The 25,329-nt window shown below is 34.0% G+C and overlaps 1 protein-coding gene across 1 annotated transcript in view; it reads right to left on the reverse strand.

Annotated features, from left to right (window-relative positions):
• Positions 1-25,329, reverse strand: part of LOC142341618 (protocadherin-16-like) — a 233,810-nt gene that overhangs the window by 154,119 nt on the left and 54,362 nt on the right. Inside the window, exons 13-21 of the mRNA XM_075392706.1 lie at positions 19,161-19,274; positions 16,012-16,296; positions 10,672-10,953; positions 5,510-5,638; positions 4,954-5,235; positions 4,394-4,516; positions 4,139-4,267; positions 788-982; positions 174-455 (exon numbers count right to left, since the gene is read on the reverse strand). Of these exons, the coding sequence (XP_075248821.1) occupies positions 174-455; positions 788-982; positions 4,139-4,267; positions 4,394-4,516; positions 4,954-5,235; positions 5,510-5,638; positions 10,672-10,953; positions 16,012-16,296; positions 19,161-19,274 (1,821 nt within the window). The remainder of the gene's footprint in view (positions 1-173; positions 456-787; positions 983-4,138; positions 4,268-4,393; positions 4,517-4,953; positions 5,236-5,509; positions 5,639-10,671; positions 10,954-16,011; positions 16,297-19,160; positions 19,275-25,329) is intronic.

Genomic DNA, 25,329 nt, shown 5'->3' on the forward strand with positions numbered 1-25,329 from the left:
TCAGCACGGGTGAGGTTAGACGCAAATCCACCTTATGAAAAATTTTCCGCTCGGCGGGGAGTGGCTGACCAAATCAGCGCCGGATCAGTCTAAAGTCAACATAAACGGAGGATCGAAACCGCTTATTTTCTGAGATCTGGGACAAAAGAAATTAAGATAAGGTTTTTTCTCACATGTATCAGGGTTCAGCTGTATCATGGAGTCACACAGCATCTCATCAGTGTAATCGCCACAATCATTGAATGTGTCACATCGTTTCTCGGAATTTCCGTCCAAAGCTGTCGTGACACAGTTCCCATTTGCACAAGTCAGTTGGTAGATACCACATGTGGGACCACAGCCCATTTCGTCTTCAAAGTAGTCGCAGTTGTTCACACCATCACACACTTCGTTTGTCCCACTTGGATCAGCATCGACGCATTTGTTGGTTGTGTTGAAGCATTCATACTTTTTTTCTGAATCACCACAAACATAAAGAGCAAACATTATAAAAAGGTATTACGGGATAAACAATAAAAATAATAATAATAAATTGTTTTCGGATCAGATAAACAAGAAAAATATATGTTTTTTTATACTTTTGGATACACTTTTTTACTGAATAGAGAGAGATCACCAAAAGGCACTGTTGTCTCGTCGTGTGGTACAAGGATTTTCGTAAAGAATTTCCTGCGACCTTTTGACATTTTGACCAGGCGATCATGGCACCTTTATATCATAGCTTGAGAAAAACATATTATGATCACCAGTATGAAAATCTTATTGAGTAACATAAAAACGGAATTACCTCCACACATATTGGACCGTTTGTCATCGCAATTGATTTCATCGCCGAAGTTGCCACAGTCATTGAATCCATCGCAAATTGTATCTTTAGAAACACATCCGGTGCTCGTATCCGCTGGCAGCACACTGGTGGCACCCAACCCACAGTAGAACTGGGTGGAGGTGCAGGACACACTGGTCGAGGAGCCGATGAAACCTGAAAAATCAATTTGGAATCGCAATAAAAATTTTGATTTTGTTAATTAGTTTTCCCTGTAAATGACCACCCTTTTTACGAAAACGCAGTCACTTGAAATGATTTATGAAAAAAAAAAAGATTTCGGACGGCAATAAAGGATCGCGCGAGTCTCTTGATCAAAAACCAATGTTAAAACAAAGCGTCAACAATGGTGCAGAAAATGATTAAAAACAAACCCGCATGTGATTGGTATTTTAGATTACAACAAGGAGGCTCGGTAATGTGCGTCCGCACATAAAGTTCCGACCCCGCTCATCCACATATGAACAAAAAGATCGCCTCCAACTCAAATATCTCAGTGGAGTAAAAAATACCACATTAGATTGATGAGATCAGCCATTATTAAGAAAGCAAGTCAAGACAAACAACAAAATCAAACACCAATACCAACAAACATTAAATACATCCAAAACTTTATGTTCATTTGAAAAAAACCTATTAAGAAGGTCAAAAAAGTGTCAGGTAAAACTGAAACTAAACAAACAAATTTTTACAGCACTAGAAAAGATATGATACCGCTCCATAAAAAGTCTCGGTAACAATTACACAAAAAAGGACAAAAAGAACAGCAAAGTTAAGAAAAATTCGTTTATAATTTCAAAAACAATTAATTTCAAAAACTGAAAACCATTATAGAGCCATTGAAAACATCCAACAAGTTTTAAACACATACGTCTCTATATGAGGCCATTAAGACCTGCCATTATTCAATTTCTTATGCGGTTGCAAAAAGAACAGAAAATAGAGACAAACAAAAATTCAATTAAAACTTGCGAGATAACGCTGTAGAAGCCTGAAAGCCAAATTTTGACCCTCAAAATATATTCAATTGAGCCTTCCTCAAACGCCAAAAATGTAGTATGCGTCCTCTGATTAATGAGAATAGGTAACAAGTAGAAAAAAGAGAAAAAGCAAAATTGAGTAGTACTTTTGTATTTTTTGAAAACAATTACCTTCAAAGTCATGGAAACCATTAGCTAAAAAATAAAATAATTAAATAGGTTCGTCAAAAGAAGCGCTTGAGACCATCAATTGTTCAGAATACGTCTTACGTCGGAAAAAAGCGTGAAATAAGGGCAAAAATAAAAAATTAGGTAATTTTTTTTGCGAAAAACCCTTGTCGAAGCCAGTAAATTCACAGCAAATTTTTTTAAAAAAAACATTAGATTTTGCTCTCTTGCACCTTACTTCGATGACAAAAATGTCATGTTTCTTGTAATTCACGAGTCTAGGTAACAAAGAGACAAAAAGAACAAAAATGCTAAGTTAAAGAGTGTTTTTTTATTTTTGAAAACAATTGTTTTCAAAGTGATGAAAGCCATCAGCTATATACTCAAATCGGAATATAGGCTCATTTATTTCTTCAGAAACAACCAGGGAGACAAGTCATTATCTATGAAATTTCATCCGACTAAAAAGACAAAGTATAAATTAGTTAAAGACCATTGTCAAAATTTCAAATTAAATTCTTCGAGAAAAGGGGTGTCGAAGACGTTAAAATCATCATCTATGCCATAGAGAACTTTTATGTATTCAATTGGGCCTTATTTTGAACGCCATTAATGTAGTATGGGAACTGTCAATAATGTGGTAATGTGACAAAATGAGAAAAATTGAAAAATGCGCCAATGCCAAATAACAAAATCAAAAAAATTCTGTGAAATCTAGTAGAATCAAAGACAGAAAACCCTAACTTAACGCGTAAAACCACCAAAAAGAGATTTAATTTGAATTCAGTAGAAAGGAGAGGAGGAAGAAAAATTCTTTATTTGACACTAAGCTACAACTAGACCAAAATGAGAGAAAAATAGTTGCAAAGTTCAATAAGCCATTTTTTATCTAAAAATCAAACATTTTTAAAAGTCAAAACGGCCATAGTTTTTCGCGTAAAGAAACTATATACATTAATTTGGAATTGGTCAGGAAGCCATTTTGACCTATCAATAGTGAGCTTTGATTTGAAATGTTCTATTCTTTAACTAACATAAAAAAGATCGAATTTGTTTTTAAAGGAGACCAACTGATCACAACCCGAAATATATTTGATTGTAACAGTCCAAGGACCAAAACCAGCCCTGCTGTTGCTGTTCGTCCACTAAAAACACTCAATTGTTTCGAATGTTATAGATCTAGAAATATTGTTAGTTAAAAGATCAAAAATAAATGATGCGTTTTTGATAATCTTGGAGTACAGTTAGCAAAAAACGGCAAAAATTTACTTCTAGACTACTCTCAATGGAAGTAGAAGTCTCAATGGACAATTTTTAATGAAGAAAAGGCTGAATTTTGAAATGTTTAGCCAAAAAAATTAAAATTAAATAGTCAACAAAACCATTTTGTCTTTAAAATAAAGCCAGCACTAATATTCTTGACAATTTTTACATATTTTTAGCAAAAATTTCGGAAAATTTGAACAAAAACTTACGCAAATCGGTCGAATAGTCACAAAAATTTAAACCCCGATAACTACCTCTAGAAAACGAAATTCAAAAAAATCTTTTTAATTCCATATTTTACGCTGGACGGTTTTTTTAATGATACCACTTACAACTCTCTACGATCAAATTATCGATCGGCCAAAATTGTCTGAACAAAAAAAGCCATTTGAGTATATAGTTCCTCCCCCCCTCAAGAAGGGTAGGAACAATTAGATGGAAAATGCTTATATAACTACATGACCCTCCAACTGTTGTTGAATAATAATACTTGGTAACTACCTAAAACTTTCACAGGCAATTGAGTTCATAACAAAAAAACTTTTGCGAAGAAAAGGGATCGAAACATCAAAAGAACGCCAATTTGTCAACAATCCAATTGAATCATGGTATATGCCAACAAAAAAGATCAAAATCAAAAATTTTAAGTTTCAAATTACGCAAAGAAAAAATTGTCAACATGAAACAAAAAACACCAAATTTTGCTTGCATGATTTATAATTCTTTTTATTGCAAGTACGTTAAACCATTCGGTTGTTTTTAAATTTGCATGCGCCAAAAAAAATTATTTGAATCTTATTCAAATCACATATTTCTAAGTAAATTGCTTCCAACGATTTTTCCCCAATGATTTTTTGATTAAATTCAAGTTCCATTCAAGTTAAAATATTAAACTCACATCCATATTCGTCTTCCCCATAGTCACAGTCTTTATATCCATCGCACACTTTAGTCTCAACAACACAGACATTGGTTCCATTGTTGCAATAGTAGTGATCTTTGTTACTCCCACAGGCACTGTAGCTACCTGTTAATACCCACTTCATAATACAATGCAACAAAAAATCTGGGCGTCTTATATTTTCCCAAAAAAATTGTGTAAATACACGATTTACCATTTCACGAACACAATTTATTTCAGAGTAGCACTAACAGTGTTGTTCATCTGAAAAGTCGTGGCAGTCGTTCACTCCGTCACAGAGTGCAGTGGCCACAGGCTCGCACTGTTCAGGGTCAGAAGTCTTACATTTGAACTGAGAAAGACTACATCCTCCACCTGGAAACGAATCCCTATATCATATCGGGTGCCTTGATAAACTTTCTTTTAAAATTCTTGTTATAATTTCTCCATTTTCTTCGCTATAGCTAATTGCTAATTAATTAGAAGACTCAACTATCAGTGTTGCCTCCCTGCATTAAAAATCTTTGACTGCAGTTCGTATCTAAATATCTCCACTGGATATCAAATGGCTATTTGTAGTGCAAGAATCTTGCTAGAGAACCATTTTTTTCAAGAATCTTAGAAGATAATCATTTGTGATACAAGAAACTTGCAAGATAATCATTTTTTTCGGGAATCTTGCAATATAACAATTGTTTCGACCAGGGATCAGATCGGTAATATAAAAAATGCTTTTTAAAATGCTAAAACTGCAATCTGACGCTTTAGAAAACTGTCGTTATTTGTCTGACGCAACCATTATAACAACTTACATTTCTTTTCATCACTGTACAAATTGCTGTAGTAGCAATCATTGTCCCCATTGCATGTCAGAGAACTGGCTATACACTCTTGATCACCACCCAGATTAGTTCCACAGTCGAACTCTCCCTCTGCACAGGTGTTGGGTCTACTGCTGCAACCCAATTCATCTGAGTAGTCTCCACAGTCATTCTGCCCATCACACACAACCCCACTACCAGCCGTGCCCGTAATTTTCACACAAAGGGCGGCATTGGGGCATTTGTACTGACCAACAGCACACGAGTTATCACCTGAAGTATACAATAGAACTTTACATATGGCAACAATACTGTTATATCGAAACTGAACTTTATTTAATTGCTATTTATAGCTGTATATATATAAAGACTTAAGGGCAGTTAAACAGGCTTTTGTCATTTCATCCACTTGATGAGGACAAACAGTCACAAACAAAAAGCGAAAAATCGAATGAACAATAGGACCTAGAAATTGCTACAAACTTTGTTTGTGAGGAATAAATAATGTTCATCGCAAAGATTTAGTTTAATAAAAACTCTGACTAACAGTAGTCTTCATCAGAATAGTCTCCACAGTCGTTGCCTTCGTCGCAGAAGTAGGTCGTGTTAGGGAGAGCCACACAATCAGACGTCACACGACACAGCCACTCAGTGGGACCACAGTTGGAGGTAGCATCTACAAATAAATTCAAAAACAACTTCCAGGGCTTTTTTACTCTCTCCGTACTATTTAGCACCATGATTTATTATTTTCACTGATCAGCGAAGGAGTCGTGAATGCTTTTGCACATGTCTTGATAAAGTCAAACAATCGCTCTTTTCGTTTCAGACAACGACAATCTGAAGTTGAACGCTGAAATATTTGAAAAGAGTTTAATAGTAAAAAGTCGCAAATTGCAAAAGATTATTAAGATATAACAAGGAGCTTCGGTAATGTGCGTTTGCACATATTGTTCCGACCTCGCTTAACCGCTTTTTTGACTTAATGGTCCTCCAAATGAGGAAGAGATAGACAAATTTAAAATTCACATATTGTTCAATAAACCAATAAAAGAAGAAAAAGTTAGAGGCTACGTTTGAGGTCCCTCCTATGAAAACTACCATTGATGAGACTACGAGACAAGTCAAATAAAACATATAAAATTCAAATAAAACATTAATAACACTGAAAGTTTTGTGTCTATATGCAGAAGAAAAGAAGAAAACAAAATAATAAAATCAAAATGGTATCCATTAACACCAAAACAAAACAAATAAAACCTGTAAACTACAAATAAGGATATGAGAGCGGGTTTTAATTTGACTCCATAAAAATTGAAAAAAAAAACAGAGCAGAACTCGCAAAGTTTAAAAGAAGTTTCCATTTTAGAAAAACCATTATTTTTTAAGTGATTAAAGCCATCAGGTATCAACTAATACAATTAAAAAGATTCATTTATACGTCTGAAAGTATAATTGAGGAGTTATTGCTACCTGTTAATTTATACCTCTTAAGAAAACATTTCAGACCTGTCATTTTCCAGATTATATTATACGACTACAAAAAGAACGACATAAACAGTCAAACAAATTTTTAAAAAATCAAATAGTTTTGCAAGAAAACGGTGTCGCAGAAGTTAAAACGATAATATATTCACTGAGAACAAAACTTTTGTTCAATTGCGCAATCTTTAACGCTAATGGGATCTCCTCATCTGTGTGATATTGTGGTATGGAAAAAGAGCGTAATTTCAAATATTCGCAGACATCCGAAATCAAAATTTTTTGAACTAAAAATGCGTATCATTAAAGTCAAGAATTAATTAATTGAAAACAAAACAGTTATAAACATTGTATTTTTGCTAGCTAGAAAGAAGACTCCACCTTACAGAGACCAAACGACCTATTCACAAAAAGAAGATAAAAGATGACAAAGATCAAAAACCCAGTTTTAAAAGTCAATTTTTGAAACAAATATTTTCAAAAGTGATAAAAACCATAAACTTTTAACTTGCAATCCGTTGGAATCAAACTGGGCTGTTCTTAGTGAGAATGTTATTATGTTTTAAAAAATAAACACGTACGGAAGTCAATTTAACAAACAACTTTAACAAACCACAGTATTGAAGCCATTAAAATTATGTCATTTTAAACATCATTAAAAACTATTAATTCTATGGTATACTTCAGGTAATTTATTGCTTCATTTGGGTCTCTTTTGATTATCAATGGCGTCTTCATTTAAAATTTCTATGCGAAAAAGAAAAAAAGAATTAAAAAAAATTGACCAGTATAGAAAACTAAAAAAAGAATTCCAATAAGAACATTGTCTAAGCCCTAAAAACAACAATCAAAGAAGATATAACCAACAGACAATATAGTGTTTGGCTAACCAAAATGTTGATGGTAACCATCGACAAAAAACTAAGTCAGATGATGACAAAACCACAAAAGAAACAAGGGAAAGTTCAAAAAATGAAAGTCGTTAAAACAAAAGCTATGAAGTTAAATTATTGAATTGGTTCTTTTATACATCCAAAAGAAGCGACTGAGATCTTTCAAAAACTACAATATTTTGGACGAATTCAAAAAGAACAACAAAAAAACTTTAAACTTCTATTAAACTTTGGGAGAGAACGGTGTCGCAGCCCCAAAACCAGAAGACATTCACCGAAAACATTAAATATTTTCATTGCGCATTCCTTAAACGTCAGTTGGGCCTGTAATAATGTAATAATTTGTCAAGCTATTAAAGATGAACCACAAAAATGAGATAACACTTCAATTCACGTTTTTTGGAAACTCTTAGTACCAAAGCGCAGAAACAATTAGTTAAATTTAAACCATTATAGGAAAAACATTTTTCAGATTGGACAAAAAAAATTGCTGTCTGCAAGTTTAAAAAAAAAGATATAAAAGATGCAAAGTTGAAAAAAAATTCACTGATATTTCAACGGCTCACTTAAAACAAATATATACAAAGCCATGAGGCATTACATATCAATTGAAAACACGATATTGATTTATTTGTGCCAATTAAAGGAGCAAATTGCATTTTTTGATTAGAATGACTAAGTGATGAGATTGCAAAACGCAGAAAAAGTGCTGGTAAAACACAAGAATTCAATTTATGTTTTTAAAAACACGTTGTACGCAGCGTTGAAGATCATTAGCTAATACTCAAAAGCTATTATGTTATGTTTATTAGAGCTCATTTTCATTTATCCGGAACTTGAACTAAATGAACTTTGATTTGATCTTTTTAGTCGGCAATTATCATATAAAACAAACTCCAATTTTTGTTGAAAAATTGATTGCGCCCCATTGCAAAAAGAAATATGAACAATGAACGGAAATTTGGGCAAAATTAGGGAAAATGTAAGCAATAACAACGGAAATCGGTATATTAATCACATAATAGTATATTCACATTTAAGCTCTATTAGCTTTGAACTATGAAAAAATTAGAGAATAACTTAAACCTGAAAATGAGACTCGATGATATGCCTTTGCACATAATAATCCGACCCCGCAACTTTTTTTTCTGCCTAAATGTCCACCGAATGAAAAACAGAGACAAAACTTTCAAAAAAATCCAATACCGTGCAAAAATGATTAGAGCATGAATGGAAAATGGCTTCCGACTCAAATCACTTACAAAAGTAATCACTTTTTTAAACAGAAAAATTCAACTAATGAAAACCAATACCTATCAACTGAAATCTTTAAATAGGTTCATGATCATTCAAACCACCATATGCAGACATTTAGACCTGTCATTGTCCAGAATATGTCGTATGTCTACAGAAACAAAGGACACATACAAATGGTAAACAAAAACTCAGTATAATTTTGCGAGAAAACAGTGTCGAAGCCGTTAAAGCCATAATCGATTCCTTACAAAACAAAGTATAGTCAATTTTTCCTTCTTTGAGCACAAAGGAAGCCATGTGTAACCCGCGAATAAAAAGAATAGGTTACAACAAGACAGAGAACAACAAAAAGTGTAAAGTTATAAATATAATTGAACTTTTCGAAAACAATAAACTTCAAAGTGACAAAAACATTAGCTATCAACTGAGAAAAAAAATAGGTTCATTTAGTTCTTCAAGGAAAATTGAGATCTATCAAATTTTATAATATCTCATACGTCTACAAAAAAGACAAAAACAGACAAAAATCAAACATGTCCCTCCTTGGAGTTAAACAAGATTGTGTAAGCAGTTTTTAAGTGTGTTGATCCGGCAAATTTAAACAAAAGTAAACGAGAGAAGTTTATTTTAGTGCAATTTTGGATGAAATATTAGCCAAAAATTTGGATGAAAGAGTTGCACAACACTCTTTCATCTTTAGAGGTAAAACCATCAACATTATCGTTCACAATTTTAACACATTTTTCAGCAAAATCGGCAGAAATTGCGTAAAAATACGGAAAGTGAGAACAAAAACAACAAAAATTAGTAAAATGTTCACAAAACTTTAAACCTCGATAACTCCCTTGAAAAATTTTATATATATATATATATATATATATATATATATATATATAAAACGCTGGACGGGTTTTCTAATGATACTACTCACAACCCTCTACGATGAATACATCGATCGCCAAAAATTGAGTAAACAAACCATTTGAGTTTATAGTTCCTCGCCCACTAAAGTGGGTCGGAACCATAAACGGTTTGCCAATTCTTTTGTTTCTAGTTTAAAATGTCAAACGTTACCTCCAGATTTTAACTGGGCAAAACGAACATGACATTAGCTCACTTCAGTAAAAAAAAATTAGCAGATGTAACCTACACTAACACAAGCATGGATGTCAAAATTAATCTGGCGCCCCTCGTTGGGGTTGAATAACAAACACGCACTTCAAAGAATACCTTTAGATCTTATAGTGTTCAACAAGTCAGAACGACAGACTCGTTTTAGTTCAACAAGTCAGAACGACAAACTTCATATTTTAGTTCATTGGGTAAATTAAGTTCATAACTTGACGTTTCCTACAAACTGCGTATTCGCGTTTTTTTTTATGGAGGCAATTCGCCGATTCGCGTTTTATACTGAAAAGAATATCTTACTCATTCAAAAGATTTGTTCTTTGCGAAACTTTTGCGGGAAAAACTCAAAACTATCTAAGGTATGACTTTCAATGTTTTCACATTTCATTCCAAATTTTCGCATAAGAATGCTGTGGGGTAACCATGGTAAGACATAACTTAATTATCAATTTTGAAGATAAAGCATTCGGGCGAAATTATTCCAAACTGTTAAGATTGGATCCATTTTATTTCGGTCCCCAGTGTTTCGCATGCTCCCGCATTTTTTGAGTTGTTATATAGCAAATTACAATGTAAAAATTAGAACGTGCGTCTGGGGTGCAAAATTTATATACCCAAGAAGCTGGGGGAGAATAGATCCTAAAATGAGTCAACGAAAGTAGATATGAATGTTTTTAAAACTTTGCAAAACTTCTTTGCATGAGTTTCAAGAAAAAAAGGGGTCTTTCCCATTATAGCCCCCCATGAAAATATAGACCCCCATTTACCATGATTGGGGGGGGGTATAGGTTATCTGACCACTAAGCTGGGGGGGGGGGGGAGGGGGTTATAATGGGAAAGACCCAAAAAAAGTTTACTTAGACCTTATTAATAAGACCTTCATCATGAAAGGTTGGCCTAGCCAAGGTTGGCCTAGCCCCCGCCCCCCAAGGTAAAGTGTCATTCTCACCTTTACATCCAAGTTCGTCTCCGAAGTTCAAACTTCCACAATCGTTTTCTCCGTTGCACGTCACAGTCGCGTTAGAGTGATATGCCCCCACACAAGTATCATAAGCAAAGGTTCCACTCACTCCGCTGCAGTGGAATTGTTCATTGGTGCAAACAGTGGCTGGTGAGATTGTGCATCCCTCTTCGTCAGAGTAGTCGTCACAATTGTTGTTTCCGTCGCATATTTGGCTCTCGGGTACACATGTCGCACTGACCGCACATGCGAAACTAGTTGAGGAGCAAGCTAAAAATTCAGACGGTTAGTTTGAATTATTACCAGAACTAGCAATTTTTAAAATCAGAACAATGTCAAATGTAGTGCCGTCCTACTTCACTTTAGCATATTTAGTGTTGTATCTCCGAAAATCAATTACAATATCTTGGTTTTAGATTAAATCAAGAGCTTTGAAACGTCCAGGCCAATCCAAGGTTTTCATTACGTATGTTTTATTAGAAGATCGCATTACTTTAACTAACACCGATTTGTGTGTCATCTAGTGAAAGCTACAGATATTCTTGCAGGATGAAAGCTTTACTTAAACCATAAAGCATCTTCATGTTGTCTCGAGATGCCTCTTCGAAATTCTGCCAAAAACTGAAACGCCATGGTACAAATCAAACACCTTAACTTCAGCACAAACAATGAAAAGTTTAATAGCATCCAAACTGACCTAAAAGACTGGTCCCGACACAGCAGAAAACTAAACCTTGGTCAGAAAAAAATTCATGCAGGCCAAGGGGTTTTCCAAAGTACAAGGAAGTGAAGCATTTGTACTTGTTTCCTCTTCGACAAGCCCGGCAGAAAATTGGAAAAATTACTGGGAAAATAGAACAAAAATAGAATTTCGTCAATGTTAAGCTGCATCGAAAGCACATCGGGTAAAATTTTAACGCACTCTGATGATGTTCATAAAAGATAGGAGGATTACATCAAAGTGCTCAACAAAGCGTGGAATCAAAAGGCTGCCAGATTAAATCCAAGGGGAACTAAGTAGACAAGGAGGCTCCGTAATGTGCTATCGCACATAACGTTCCGACCCCACCATAACGTTCCACATTTCTGGCATAATTGTCTACCAAATTAGGACTAAATAGCAAACCCGAAAATTAAAAAAAATTGGTGTATGAACGAAAAGATCGCCTCCAAAGCAAACAACTCTGTGAAGTAACAAAATGCCCCATTAGATTGATGAGGTCTGCCATTATTAAGAAAGCGAGTCAAGACGAACAGAAAAATCAAACAAAAACAACAAACATTAATTACATGCATCACAATTTAAATAAAAATTAATAACAAAGTCAAAATAGCGTCAGATCAAACTGAATTTAAACAAAATAATTTGTATTCATTAGAAATGATATGGAACCAATCCATAATAAGGCGGGGTTACAATTAGACAAAAGAGAACAAAAACAGCAAAGTTAAAAATCGCTTAAACTTTTAAAAACAATTTATTTCATAGAAATAAAAACCATTAGCTATCAACTGAAAACATCCAAGATTTATGATAACCAATCTTGCTATTGGAAGGCATTAATACCTGTGAGTTCTAAATTTTTTATGTGCTTACAAAAAGAACAACAAATAGAGACAACAAAAAAAATCAATTAAAACTTGCGAGAAAACGCTGTCGAAACCGTAGAGCCATTTTGCCCCTCAAAATATGTTTGATTGCGCCTTCTCCGAACGCCGACAACGTCGCATGTGACCTCTCATTAATGAGACCAGGAAACAAGCAGAGAAAAGAAAAAATGTGCAAAATAAAGTAAAATATTTTTATTTTTCGAAGAAAGCTATTTTCAAGCTCATTAAAGCCATTAGCTACAAAACGAAAAAAAATTAAATAGATTCGTCTATTCGTCCGAAGCAAAACCCGTGAGACCTTATTATTCAGAATATTTCTTATGTCAACAACGTCAATTATGATCAAAATTTGACAATTAATTTACTTTCTTTGCGAAAAACCCGTGTCAAAGCTAGTAAAGTCATGACGAAATCTTTGAAAAGTTGATTTTGTCCACTTGCGCCCTGCGCAGACACCTATAAGGTCATATATGACTTGTAATTAACAAGCTTAGTTAACCAATAAACAATTATAAGAACAAAAGGCGAAGTTGAATTGTGTTTTTTTTTATTTTGTTGAAATGTTTTGAAATATCTTTTTTTTATTTTTTTGTGAAAAAAATTGTTTGCAAAGTCTTGAAAGCCATCAGCTATCGACTAAAATCAGAATTGGGGCTCATCTATTTCTCCATCAAAAACTACTGAGACCAGTCATTAACCAGGAAATTTTATACGACTAAAATGACAAAGTAAAAACTACAATTAATGACAAAAGTGAAAAATGCTATTCAATTTTTCGAGAGTGGTGTCGAAGCCAATCAAACCATTATCTATACCTTTAAGGATTTCAATATGTTCAATTGTGCAAATGGAACAAATGGGCAAATGCCTAAAAATAAATGCGCAAATGGCTAAAAATGCCATTCTTTGCTGACACTAAGCTACAAGTCGACCAAACTAACAAAAAATGGCAAAGTTCAATAAGCCATTGTGCATTTAAAAATCAAACATTTTTAAAAGCCAAAACGACCATATGCTTTTGTGTAAAAAAACTAGATATATTAATTTGGAGCTAATTAGGAAGCCAATTGGTCTATCACCAATGAGCTCTGATTTGAATTGCTCTGCTCTTTAATTAAATAAAAAACGGACCAATTTTTTTTTAAAAAAAGATGACTGGCTGGTTACAATCCGAATTAATGTTGCATTGTAACAGGCCAAAATTTCTCCAAAACCAGCTTTGCTAATGCTGTTCGTCCATTAGGAACACACAAATTTTGCGATTGTTACAGGTTCAGATAATGTTAGTTTTAAAATCAAAAATAAATACTGCGTTTTTGATAATAATAAAGTAAGCAAAAAACAGCAAAGTTTTAATTCCAGACTACTCTCAATGGAAGTGAAAGTAGGACTAGCTACCGTTGTAGTTTACATAGATTGTGTTAGTTGTTTTTGGGTGTGTACTTCCGGAAAATTCACTCAAAGTGGACTCAAGAAACTTATTTCGGGCAATTTTTGATGAAAAAGGCTGAAGTTTGAAATAATTAGCCAAAAATTTAATTTAGACAAAAAATAAAATCAAATCAGTCAAAAATCTTTTTTGTCTTTAGTATTATATAAGATCAACACAACTATTGTTAGCAATTGTTTGATTTTTAGGAAAACTGACAAAGTTCTAAGCAAAAATTTTGGAACATTTGAATAAAAATAGCGGATATCGGTCTAATATTCACGATAACTCGCTCTAGAAAACCCGACTGCTTAATGATACCACTCACAAAATCTATTTGAGTTTATAGTTCCCACTCCCCTCAGGAGGGGTCGAAAAAAATTCATAGAAGGAAGTGCTGTGACAGAAAGAATGACCAAGCGTGGAAAGGTCCACAAAGGACAAACCAGAAGTGGAAAACAAGCTGATCAATACTCAGTATGATTTTTGACTGCTTATGAAACAGATGTGCAATTTACGATCACTTTGAGGGCACTAAGAGATAGCTAGAAAACAGGTTAAAATGGGCACGATAAAAAAGCTCATCTCATCTTAGATGTCTTATTATGTGAAATAAAAGCAGTTCCATTATCAAATGGAAGTTTTTCGTCACTTTCGGAATTTGACCAGCTTTCAAAATCTGAAATTTGGAGCGTTTAGTCGTATCAAAACCTAGAAACAATTAGTTAAAAATAAAACCGTTACATACATTTAACTAGAACTCACAGGAAAGGGGTTTCCGCCTGTTTTAACTGAGACTATGCCAGAGGTTGAGAAAAGTAAAATAAAACAGTTGCAAAGTTCAAAAAGTCAACGACATTTTCTCAAAAAATATTCAAAGTCATATGAGACATTTGATAACAAATGAAAACATCGTCTAGGTTCACTTATACCTCTCAAAAAACCAATTCGATCTTTGAATGGGGAGACTGAGTTATTTGACTACAAAGGGTTTTGCAAATGAAGTCCATAAAATTTTAGGAAAACAATTGGTCAGAGCCATTAAAAGCATAACCTTAACTCTGAAACCATAATATGTTTGTTGGGCCTCATTTTTGTGTAAATAGTATCTGTCAATAATTGAGCCCCAATTTGAAATTCTTGTCAGTACTTTACCTAATATTTATAAATGCGGAAATATTTTGAAAAGGCCGCGCCCCATTAAAATCTAAAATTGTTTGCCGTAAGGATCCATGGTGAGATCAAGATCAGCCCTGACAATGCTGTGCGTCTACTAGGAAGACACTCAATTGTTCATATGGTTGCGAAATAGATCAATTTTTAAACAAAAGTTTTTCAGTATATCAAAAATAAATATTTCATTTTGTATAATTATCGAGTTTAAATTTGCAAAATTATGATTCCAGAAGACTCTGAAAGCCAGTGGGAGTAGTGGTGTGCATCAACTGAAACTCGTTCAACAGATTTCAGTTTTGTGATTTTATAATTAGTTGTTGTGTGCATTGGCGTAAACCCAATCAACAGATTTCAGTTTTGTGATTTTTATATTTAGTTGCGGTGTGTAATAGCGTAAACTCGTTCAAAAGATGTTTTCTGATTTTCATAATTAGTAGTGGTGTGCATTGGCGTAAACCCGATCAACAGATTTCAGTTTTGTGATTTTTATATTTAGTTGTGGTGTGCATTAGCGTAAATCCATTCAACAGATTTCTATTCAAAACCGGAGCATCTCTCTAAAAAGATCCGTTCTTATGGTCCTAAGAAAAGAAACCCCATTTGGCAGGAGGGGATATAACTTCGCAATTGGTCACCAATTATTAATAAGCTGCTGATCTGATGAGCCAATCCGATTGAAACGTTAGTTTCCTGGAATGGATTCAAATTTTTTTTTACCTCTGCTTTAAAATGCCAGTTTTGCGATTCGAACTAATCAGAAGTTACTCTCACAACTCTTCTTTTTCTTCGAGCAAACTACTCGCTTGTGATGATTAGATTGGCCATGCTTAGATTTTTCTTCCCTGATATTTGTTGATTGTTGATTTGCAGACTTAAAACTATCGCAAACAAACAGCACGGCAAAAGTATGCGGGGATAGATCTCAATTGCGATGTTCTTTTTATGATAGACTTCTTTCTTGTGATATTAATGCATGATTAGAAAAAAAATAGCAAAATGATAGCTAATGACTTAATCTTTATAATCTTCAGAAAACACGCACGTAATGAATTCGTAATTATAATATCGTTCTTTAATCAACAAAAATTACTTAATTTGAGAAATGTACTAACTTTGGGTCCCTGGACATCCAATTTCATCCTGATACTCTTCAGTGTCAACACCTCCACAGTCATTGATCTGATTACACAAGAGACTCTCGCTAATGCATCCTTTGGTGGCACCACAGTAGAACAAAGTGCCATCATTACACGTGTTATAGGTCAATGAGTCGCGGGCACAGTTCATTTCGTCAGACAGGTCGCCACAGTCGTTCACACCATCGCACAGTTTAGCCTCGGGGAGGCATGTTGAGCCGGTCCTGCAGCGGAATTGAGCGTTTGAGCAGGATGCATGGCCTGAAACGAGCAGCACACCTTATAAACGAAGGAGACCTATAAAAGGGGGGACCTACCAAGGAGCCTCGGCAATGTCCAGCGTCGCACATAATGTTTCGACCCCGTTCATCCACATTCTTGGCTTATTTCTCTACCAAATGAAGCAAAGATTGGTAAACTTTGAAAATGATAAGAGCAAATTATGCTTTGTAATTTACTACTTGATGGATTCTCAAATTAGTATAGAAGTGTATGTGTTAATACATGTCGGTAGGCAATTTTATTTAACGAAAACGGCAGAAAATTTAAACGGGCAAAGCATTTGTTTAAAAAAATAAAACCTAGCAAATACAATCTCTCAAGCAGAAAAAAAACAGCATTTTTTAATCAAACAAACACCTAATTTAAAGATTCCAGGAAAAAATGCAATTTGAAGAAAAGAAAAATCTAATGACCTGAACATCAAACAATTAAGGAGCATTAGCGCGAAAAAAAATATTAAAGCCAGGTCCAATTTATTGGAGTTTACTTTAAGAATTTTTGCGAAAAAGAGAGAAGTAGTGAAAAGGATAAAAAAACAATTTTTCTGCAACACTGAAAATGTTTTCAAAATTTAGTAGAGTCAAAGATAACAGAGCACAAAACCACATGAAAAAATTAAAGTAATTCAGGCCATTCATAAGTGACGCGCAGCTAAATTTTGTTACAGGCAAGTGAACAACTAATAAAAACAAGATTCACCAAGTGACTAAACGTTCACCAAAATTAATGGTGTCTCACTCAATAATACTCGCCATAAACTGTAAATTGAAGAAACAATCAAAGAACGAACACTGAAGTAACAAAAGCTACATTGGGGGACCGATGAATTCGATTATTAGGGAGACTAAGGGGCAATGGAAAAATTACCGGCTGAAAACAAAACTAAAACAGCATTCGAGCAAAAATCCGTCGGCTAAATCTAGTGGGATTAACATTTGCTTCAAAAATAATTATCAAAAACAACACTCCAAAATACAAAAAGCACTTTAAGACACGTGCAGTCAAACCAATTTCAATGGGTCTCAAGGACAAGACAACAAAAAGAAAAACTTCAAAAATTAAAAACGCCCAGATGTCTTTCAGACAAACAGAGTGCAAAATCATTAAAAAAAACCATGAGAAGTTTACCGAAAAGGCTAAATTAGTTCTTCAGTTCAAAAAATGTCAATTATTGGAATAGACAGCCAACATATTATGCAAGCGCTCAAAACACAACTAATATGTGCGCTAAAAAAGCGCTCAAAACTCACAAATAATATGTTTTAAAAACACATTATGTGAAAACCAAATGATCAGAAGCCATGAACTGAAGACATGATATTAGTTAACTAAGGCGTCAAAACAGTACAATGTCAAATAGAACGGTGGTTAATAGCATGCTTCCAATAAAAGGAAACGCAGAACACAAAAACTTGCATACATTGTATGCAAGTTGTTATGTTCTGCGTTTCTTTTTATTGGAAGCATACTATTAACCACCGTTCTATTTGACATTGTAGTGAGTTGACGCAAATTGTTGACGCATAAAAACTAAACACTCTATAAAAACTTACATAAAACTAATATTGCTACTCAAAGGCCACATTACAAAATCAATGAACACTCTCAAAATTGCAACGTTAAGTCTATACCAAAAAAATAGCAAAAGATGCGGTTAAACTTCAAAAACTCACAAAAATGTTTTGAACACGAAAGTATCAATGTCATAAAAATAACACACCATTAACTAGAAAAATTTCATTGCTTACCAAACGCTTGATAGCAACCCAAACGGAAGATGGGAGGTTTAGAGAACAAGACAACAAAAAGAGCAAAAACAAGGGCTGAACTCAAAAATTCAGAAACGAATAAAGAAAAAAGTGTCAAAAAAATGACTTCCAACGCCCTTGCAGCACTGCACTTTAAGAGCTTTTAGAAAGTTTTGAGCGTCAAACTTACTCACTTATCCCTATATTTACCATACCAGAGTGATCAAATTTATGAATGAAGTTTGATCTCTCACTGAAATAAAAATAACGAAACATGAGCAGAACTTTCAAAAAGACATTGTACAATACAAACCAGTTTTGCATGGAACCAAACTGCAATGACACTAAAAAATTCTCTCCACTGGTTCATGTCTTTTAAATGTTAAAAAAATTGCAAAATTGTCTATAAATGACCAGAAATGACGTAAAGAGTAAAAAAATAAACTTTGATCGGCTTTAATTAGCAAAAAAGAATATTGTTTGAACAAGTTTTAGGGCAGTGCTCGTATAAAGTATCAGAGGTTTCAGCAAAAAACAAAACTACAGAAGATTAAAAAGTTTCGAAAAAGCGTATGAGAGAATAAATAAGTGATGTTAACTCCTTTATAAAGACGAAATGCGCAGAAACCTTCTTTTAAAAAATACTCTGCGCTGGTTGAGCTTTCTATTGATAAGACTCACAACTATCTACGATAAATATACCGATCGGTCAAAATAAACCGGACAAAAAACCACTTGTGCATATTCTTCAATATAGACAATTACAATTACACGGTCAAGCTTGCTCGTTAAAGTTGAACAATTTTATTATTATGTCCTTTTTTTTAATTCTCGATAAAAATTTTGTTGCTCGTGACAAAATCACTTAGGTGATTGATATATCACTTATAAAAGCTATAATTATTGACGTGAAGCTAATCACCCTTTCTCATGCTTGCCATTTTCCATACAAATAATGGTAAACCTATCTAATACAGAAAAAATTCGACAAAATAATACAATATTGGTTATGTTTCTATTTATGCATTGTTACAACAAAAATTTAGCAAAAAATGTCGTTTTGCAGTTAATCGTTATCAAATTTTACATTCTTACACTTCTTTTCATCTTCGTATGCCCCGCAGTCGTTGTATCCATCGCATAACTTTGTAGTATTTGTGATGCACTCGGAAGTTGTTCCACATTTGAAACCAGCACAACTAGAGTCGCCTAGAACAGGGAGAATTTGTAAATCGTTTTTACAAAAATGCAGTTTCATGCTGTATCGGAAAGCTATACAAAGTATAAGTGTCTTCTAGAAACTTTAAAGTTCCACAAAGTTAGTCCGTGGAGTAATAATTGAATTGAAAACTTTACAGATTACCTATTTGATCACGATCTAAATTATACCCATCAATATATCAGTCTCATACATGAAAATAGCCTGCAGGAGAATTGTGTGACCAAAAAATTAAGAATAGCTCATGAGAAAAATTGATGTTTCAGAAGTGTCCTGGGCCGAAGACATGAGATGAGAGAGAACTAAGATTGTGCTCTGACAGGAAATTTTTTTTTTTTTTTAAAAAAATCGGTTTTCTTCAACGCTTTCTTACATCACTAAAGCGTAAATTGATCAACGCTTAAAGAAATAAATTGTTTTTACAATAGCCACGACAAGTACAATATTTTTAACAAAAAAACTCAAATTGTTCGAAAATTCCTAAACAGCTGTACTTTTCTGATAGTTTTACTAAACAGCTGTACTTAGCTAGATTTTATTATCATGGAAAAATTACGAGCAACATTTCAACAAATTCACCAGTTTTCAATGAAGACTTCAAAAAGCGACAGGAATAATTCTTCAAAAAATCAAGCATTTGAGTAAATTTCAGCTTTTTTTTACTTTAGAAATGAAAAAATTTGCTGACAATTTGCTGACTTTACCCTTAAAGTTTCAGAAATACAGAGAACAAAGAAATTAAGAAATGACAAAATTCTTTTCCAATTTTTCAACCTCTTGCTAGGGATTACAGGACAAAAAATAAAACCGATTTAGATTTCTCGCTCCGTTCCAACATTTCGCTATTATTGACAAAAACATGTAAAACACAATTGACTTATAGCAAAGTTGCGCCGCAAATAAATTTTTACAAGCCACCGCGGCCCCATATGTTTTGGAACATTATTTAAAAAGAGTGCGTATCTTCATTATATATCATTCCCTATCAAATACTGAAGCTAAAAAAATGTGATGAAACAAGACAAGAAGCTCAGTTTACATTTGAAAATACCATCTCAGTAGTCAAACTCTTCTTCTTAATTTAGTAAGCTTCTAGTTTTTCTATTTGTTTTATCTGTTCAAGCAATTTGATTACTTCAGAGTTGAAGAGAAGAAATATTCTGGGTCGTTTTTCAGAGTTGAAGAGTACTTTGAACCCAATAACTGAAAAAGACAGTACAGCACAGTACAACAGGAAGACACAGTACAAAAATGAATCTTATGAGAAACTTGTGTTTTGATTTTTTCGCACAATTCTGTTTGGTTCTTCATTCAAATGATTCGAACACTGAAGAAATGAGGCATATTTTGCCCTTTCAAATCTCAAGAATAAATTCAAAAACAATAAACAATCAAGATAAACAGATGATTATCCACTTAAGAGCCAAAATTCAATAAACGAAACGGTCAATTGTGGAAAAAAAATATAGACTTTGACAGACATAAAGAGAACCAAAATTGAAAACTGTCCTCGTTATACATATTTCGTTTCCTGGGCTTAATTTTGAGGCTAATGAATTTATCAAATTTGCAGAAGAGTTATTAAATTGATCTTAGTATACCAATAGTTCCTTTGAAGGCATTAATAGCCGAAACTTAACAAACATATAATAACCATGCTTAAAAAAGTAAATATTTTAACTCTTTCATTTTTTTCTTTATTTATCTAACTCTCAGACACAACCTCTTCTTTTTCTAGCCTACAATTTCGATTTTATGTAGGCTGTATCGAGAAAAAGCTTAATTTTGGCAAACTTATATTAGAAGAAATCAAACGTAGTATTGATAAATTTTCACATTTCATTTTTTTGTTTCGTTTGACCTCATTTCTCTGCAGGGCACTGAAAGATACAAAATGATTGAAATATGATTGAAAACATTGAAATATGAAAATTTCATCAATAATATATTCAATTTATTCAAATATAAGTTTGACAAAACTAAGCTTTTTCAAGACACAGCCTACATAAAACCTAAATAGTTGGCTAGAAAAAGAATAGGTTGCATACTAATGCATTCAAAAGAACTATCGGTATACTTAGAGCAATTTAATAACCTTTCTGCAAACAGCAACGAAGCACTAACATGCTTAAATAATTTGAACAGGAGCAGAAAAAATTGTTCAAAAACATATGGAAGGATTGATCGCACTATTTTTATAACCACAAGAGCTAGAACAAATTAAAGTCAACTTTTTGGGTTATATTCTTAACATAAGCAAACCTAAAACGGGAAGAACAAAAACCAGACAAGGAAAGGAATCAAAGCATTGGAAACAATACAAGCGTCGGATTTACGAAATTAATGCAAACAATTTGTTCAATTATTATTTAGGAGCATCAAGTAAACTAACATCTCTAATCAGATGGTTCAGAAAGTTGACCAATTAGAAAAAGTAAGCCAAAATAATAAATAAAAAGCTCAATACATTATCAAATGTAACCAATTAAGGGCCGAAAACCATTCGATTTGACAAACTAATTTTTCAAAAACAATTTGAGTCATTAAAACGAAAATTATATTGACAACAAGAGGACCAGTTTAAACCAAGCAGACCCGATCAAGCTTCTATACTTTGAAATGAAAAACCGTAAAATGCATCTTAAATCACTATATGGAAGAACTAAACTTCCTGAAAACTGACAAGATTGTAAAAAAACTCAGACATTTCCAAATGGGCCACTTTTGTTTTAATTTTTCAACAGTGATGTATGATCTTTCATTTATTTTCTTATTTAGGTTTTGCTTTTGACTAAACTGGAACTTTGTGTCACAAGCAGACCTGCGTGAGCCGAATTCTTTAAATTACGTATGTTTGATTTATCGAGCAGCAACAAAATTCAGTGTAAAATCATATCCACTGCTCAAAACGCAGCGGTTGAGAGCTTGGGCAAAAAAATAATTTTCGAGGCTTAGTATGGAATGTAGCGAGAAACGGAGAGAGAAAGAAATTAGTCAAAAATTGTTTTACCCCAACCTCATAGAAGTCCCAAATATTCAACAAAAGCCTACATGATTTAGCATGCACTAAATGAAAGTCGGTAGAACCCTGGAGCACACTGTCATCATATGCATGTTATCGTAAGGACTGGGATTATGAAAATTGTCATAATTGAAATGTTACCGTGAGAAGAATATTACCATCAAAGCCGCTGCGAAGGAATCAATCAAACTCTATCTATCGCTTCTTCTATTTAGTTAGGAGTACGGGGTATCACATGATGCGTAACAAGATCGGACGAAAATCATCTCTAGGCGACTGGTGTTCATAATCCGGTTATAGCGAATTGCGGACCTCATTCTCCTCTACAGTGATTTATACGAAATAGCGTTCTGTATTGAATAGTTGCTGGCTGCAGTTTGCGGATAGCTTCTGACAAGCCAAAGTAGTTGGTACTCGCCGAAAACCATTCTTCCTGGAAAAAAAACGAAGTTTTGCAGAATCACAAAATTTGGTCAAATCTGAACATTGTTTAAATTAGGAAGGAAAACTTGTACACACTACTTTTTGCGAAGCCAATCTCTTGGTAACAAGCGGGAAAAACCAGCCCTTCACAAGACCCCAAAACTCTTTGTATACAATATTTGGATAGCTTTTAGGAGTGGGTAGCTATTAACACTTATGAGGGCAAAAATTATAATTTTGGAAAAGAGTTTTTTTGAAGCCTTTTATAAAAGTATGCATCTGAGCCCAGAGGTCATGTAGGGTTAGGCAGTAAACGACCCGTAACCCCAAACCATCCAATACGAACAAAAACCCGGAAATGCATTTTGCTAAATTGCTAAAGTGTCTCACATGATGCGTAACAAGATCGGTCGAAAATCTTTTCTAGGCGACTTAACCACCTTAACGGCCATCTCTGCAGGTATAGAAGAACTAAGGTCTCCTTTAATAGTTTTCAAGCCCCGCAGTGTTATTTTGTCAGAGCGATTTACCGCTAGGTTCTGATGAGTCGCTGTTATAAATTTGAAGTTAATTGGCAGAGGACCAGTTTAAACCAAGCAGACCCGATCAAGCTTCTATACTTTGAAATGAAAAACCGTAAAATGCATCTTAAATCACTATATGGAAGAACTAAACTTCCTGAAAACTGACAAGATTGTAAAAAAACTCAGACATTTCCAAATGGGACACTTTTGTTTTAATTTTTCAACAGTGATGTATGATCTTTCATTTATTTTCTTATTTAGGTTTTGCTTTTGACTAAACTGGAACTTTGTGTCACAAACAGACCTGCGTGACCTCCGAATTTTTTAAATTACGTATGTTTGATTTATCGAGCAGCAACAAAATTCAGTGTAAAATCATATCCACTGCTCAAAACGCAGCGGTTGAGAGCTTGGGCAAAAAAATAATTTTCGAGGCTTAGTATGGAATGTAGCGAGAAACGGAGAGAGAAAGAAATTAGTCAAAAATTGTTTTACCCCAACCTCATAGAAGTCCCAAATATTCAACAAAAGCCTACATGATTTAGCATGCACTAAATGAAAGTCGGTAGAACCCTGGAGCACACTGTTATCATATGCATGTTATTGTAAGGACTGGGATTATGAAAATTGTCATAATTGAAATGTTACCGTGAGAAGAATATTACCATCAAAGCCGCTGCGAAGGAATCAATCAAACTCTATCTATCGCTTCTTCTATTTAGTTAGGAGTACGGGGTATCACATGATGCGTAACAAGATCGGACGAAAATCATCTCTAGGCGACTGGTGTTCATAATCCGGTTATAGCGAATTGCGGACCTCATTCTCCTCTACAGTGATTTATACGAAATAGCGTTCTGTATTGAATAGTTGCTGGCTGCAGTTTGCGGATAGCTTCTGACAAGCCAAAGTAATTGGTACTCGCCGAAAACCATTCTTTGGTAAAATCTGAACCACAAATTTTGGTCCAATCTGAACATTGTTTAAATTAGGAAGGAAAAATTGTACACACTACTTTTTGCGAAGCCAATCTCTTGGTAACAAGCGGGAATAACCAGCCCCTCACAAGACCCCAAAACTCTTTGTATACAATAATTGGATAGCTTTTAGGAGTGGGTAGCTATTAACACTTATGAGGGCAAAAAGTTATAATTTTGGAAAAGAGTTTTTTTGAAGCCTTTTATAAAAGTATGCATCTGAGCCCAGAGGTCATGTAGGGTTAGGCAGTAAACGACCCGTAACCCCAAACCATCCAATACGAACAAAAACCCCGGAAATGCATTTTGCTAAATTGCTTAAGTGTCTCACATGATGCGTAACAAGATCGGACGAAAATCTTTTCTAGGCGACTTAACCACCTTAACGGCCACCTCTGCAGGTATAGAAGAACTAAGGTCTCCTTTAATAGTTTTCAAGCCCCGCAGTGTTATTTTGTCAGAGCGATTTACCGCTAGGTTCTGATGAGTCGCTGTTATAAATTTGAAGTTAATTGGCAGACTTTGGCTGATTGATTGAGTAAAAATCTCGGAAGCTGGAAGTTATTGTTGTTATTTGATTGTGGTTCATCAGTCGGTTATTAGCCGAGGGATAACTCCAGCTGCATTAAATAACTTTAACTACTCGCGGCAATTGCAATAGTTAGTAGCTGATCTGAGATTAACTTATTTAGTTATTTTTTGTTCGAAGCTTGCGGGTGCTTGATTTAGATTCCGTTAAAGTTATAATTACTTTGCTTAACTTAATAGATCTTTTTATCTGATGCATATTGAGTTGTTGTATTTATTTATAAGATTTTTAATTTAAATGTTTTATCAACAAAATTTGTCAACAGCCAAAAGAACAGTACTAGAATTCTATTGTCAAGAAAAAGACAAATCACGGAACCAAACCTTTCAGAATTGCGAGATCTGGGCACTGTTGTTTTCCTTTGATACGATGCTGAATCAATATTCATGTTCTCAATCTCATTTTTGGAAAAATTGCGTGGAAATTGCTTTCCAAACTAAAGTTTCTTACCGGAAAATATTTTTGTTTTTAAAAATTTAACAAAATGCAAGAATAAATTTGACAAAATAT

This window comes from Convolutriloba macropyga, chromosome 6 (genome assembly GCF_964194025.1).
Source record: "Convolutriloba macropyga chromosome 6, txConMacr16.3, whole genome shotgun sequence".
Classification (NCBI taxonomy): Eukaryota; Metazoa; Xenacoelomorpha; order Acoela; family Convolutidae; genus Convolutriloba; species Convolutriloba macropyga.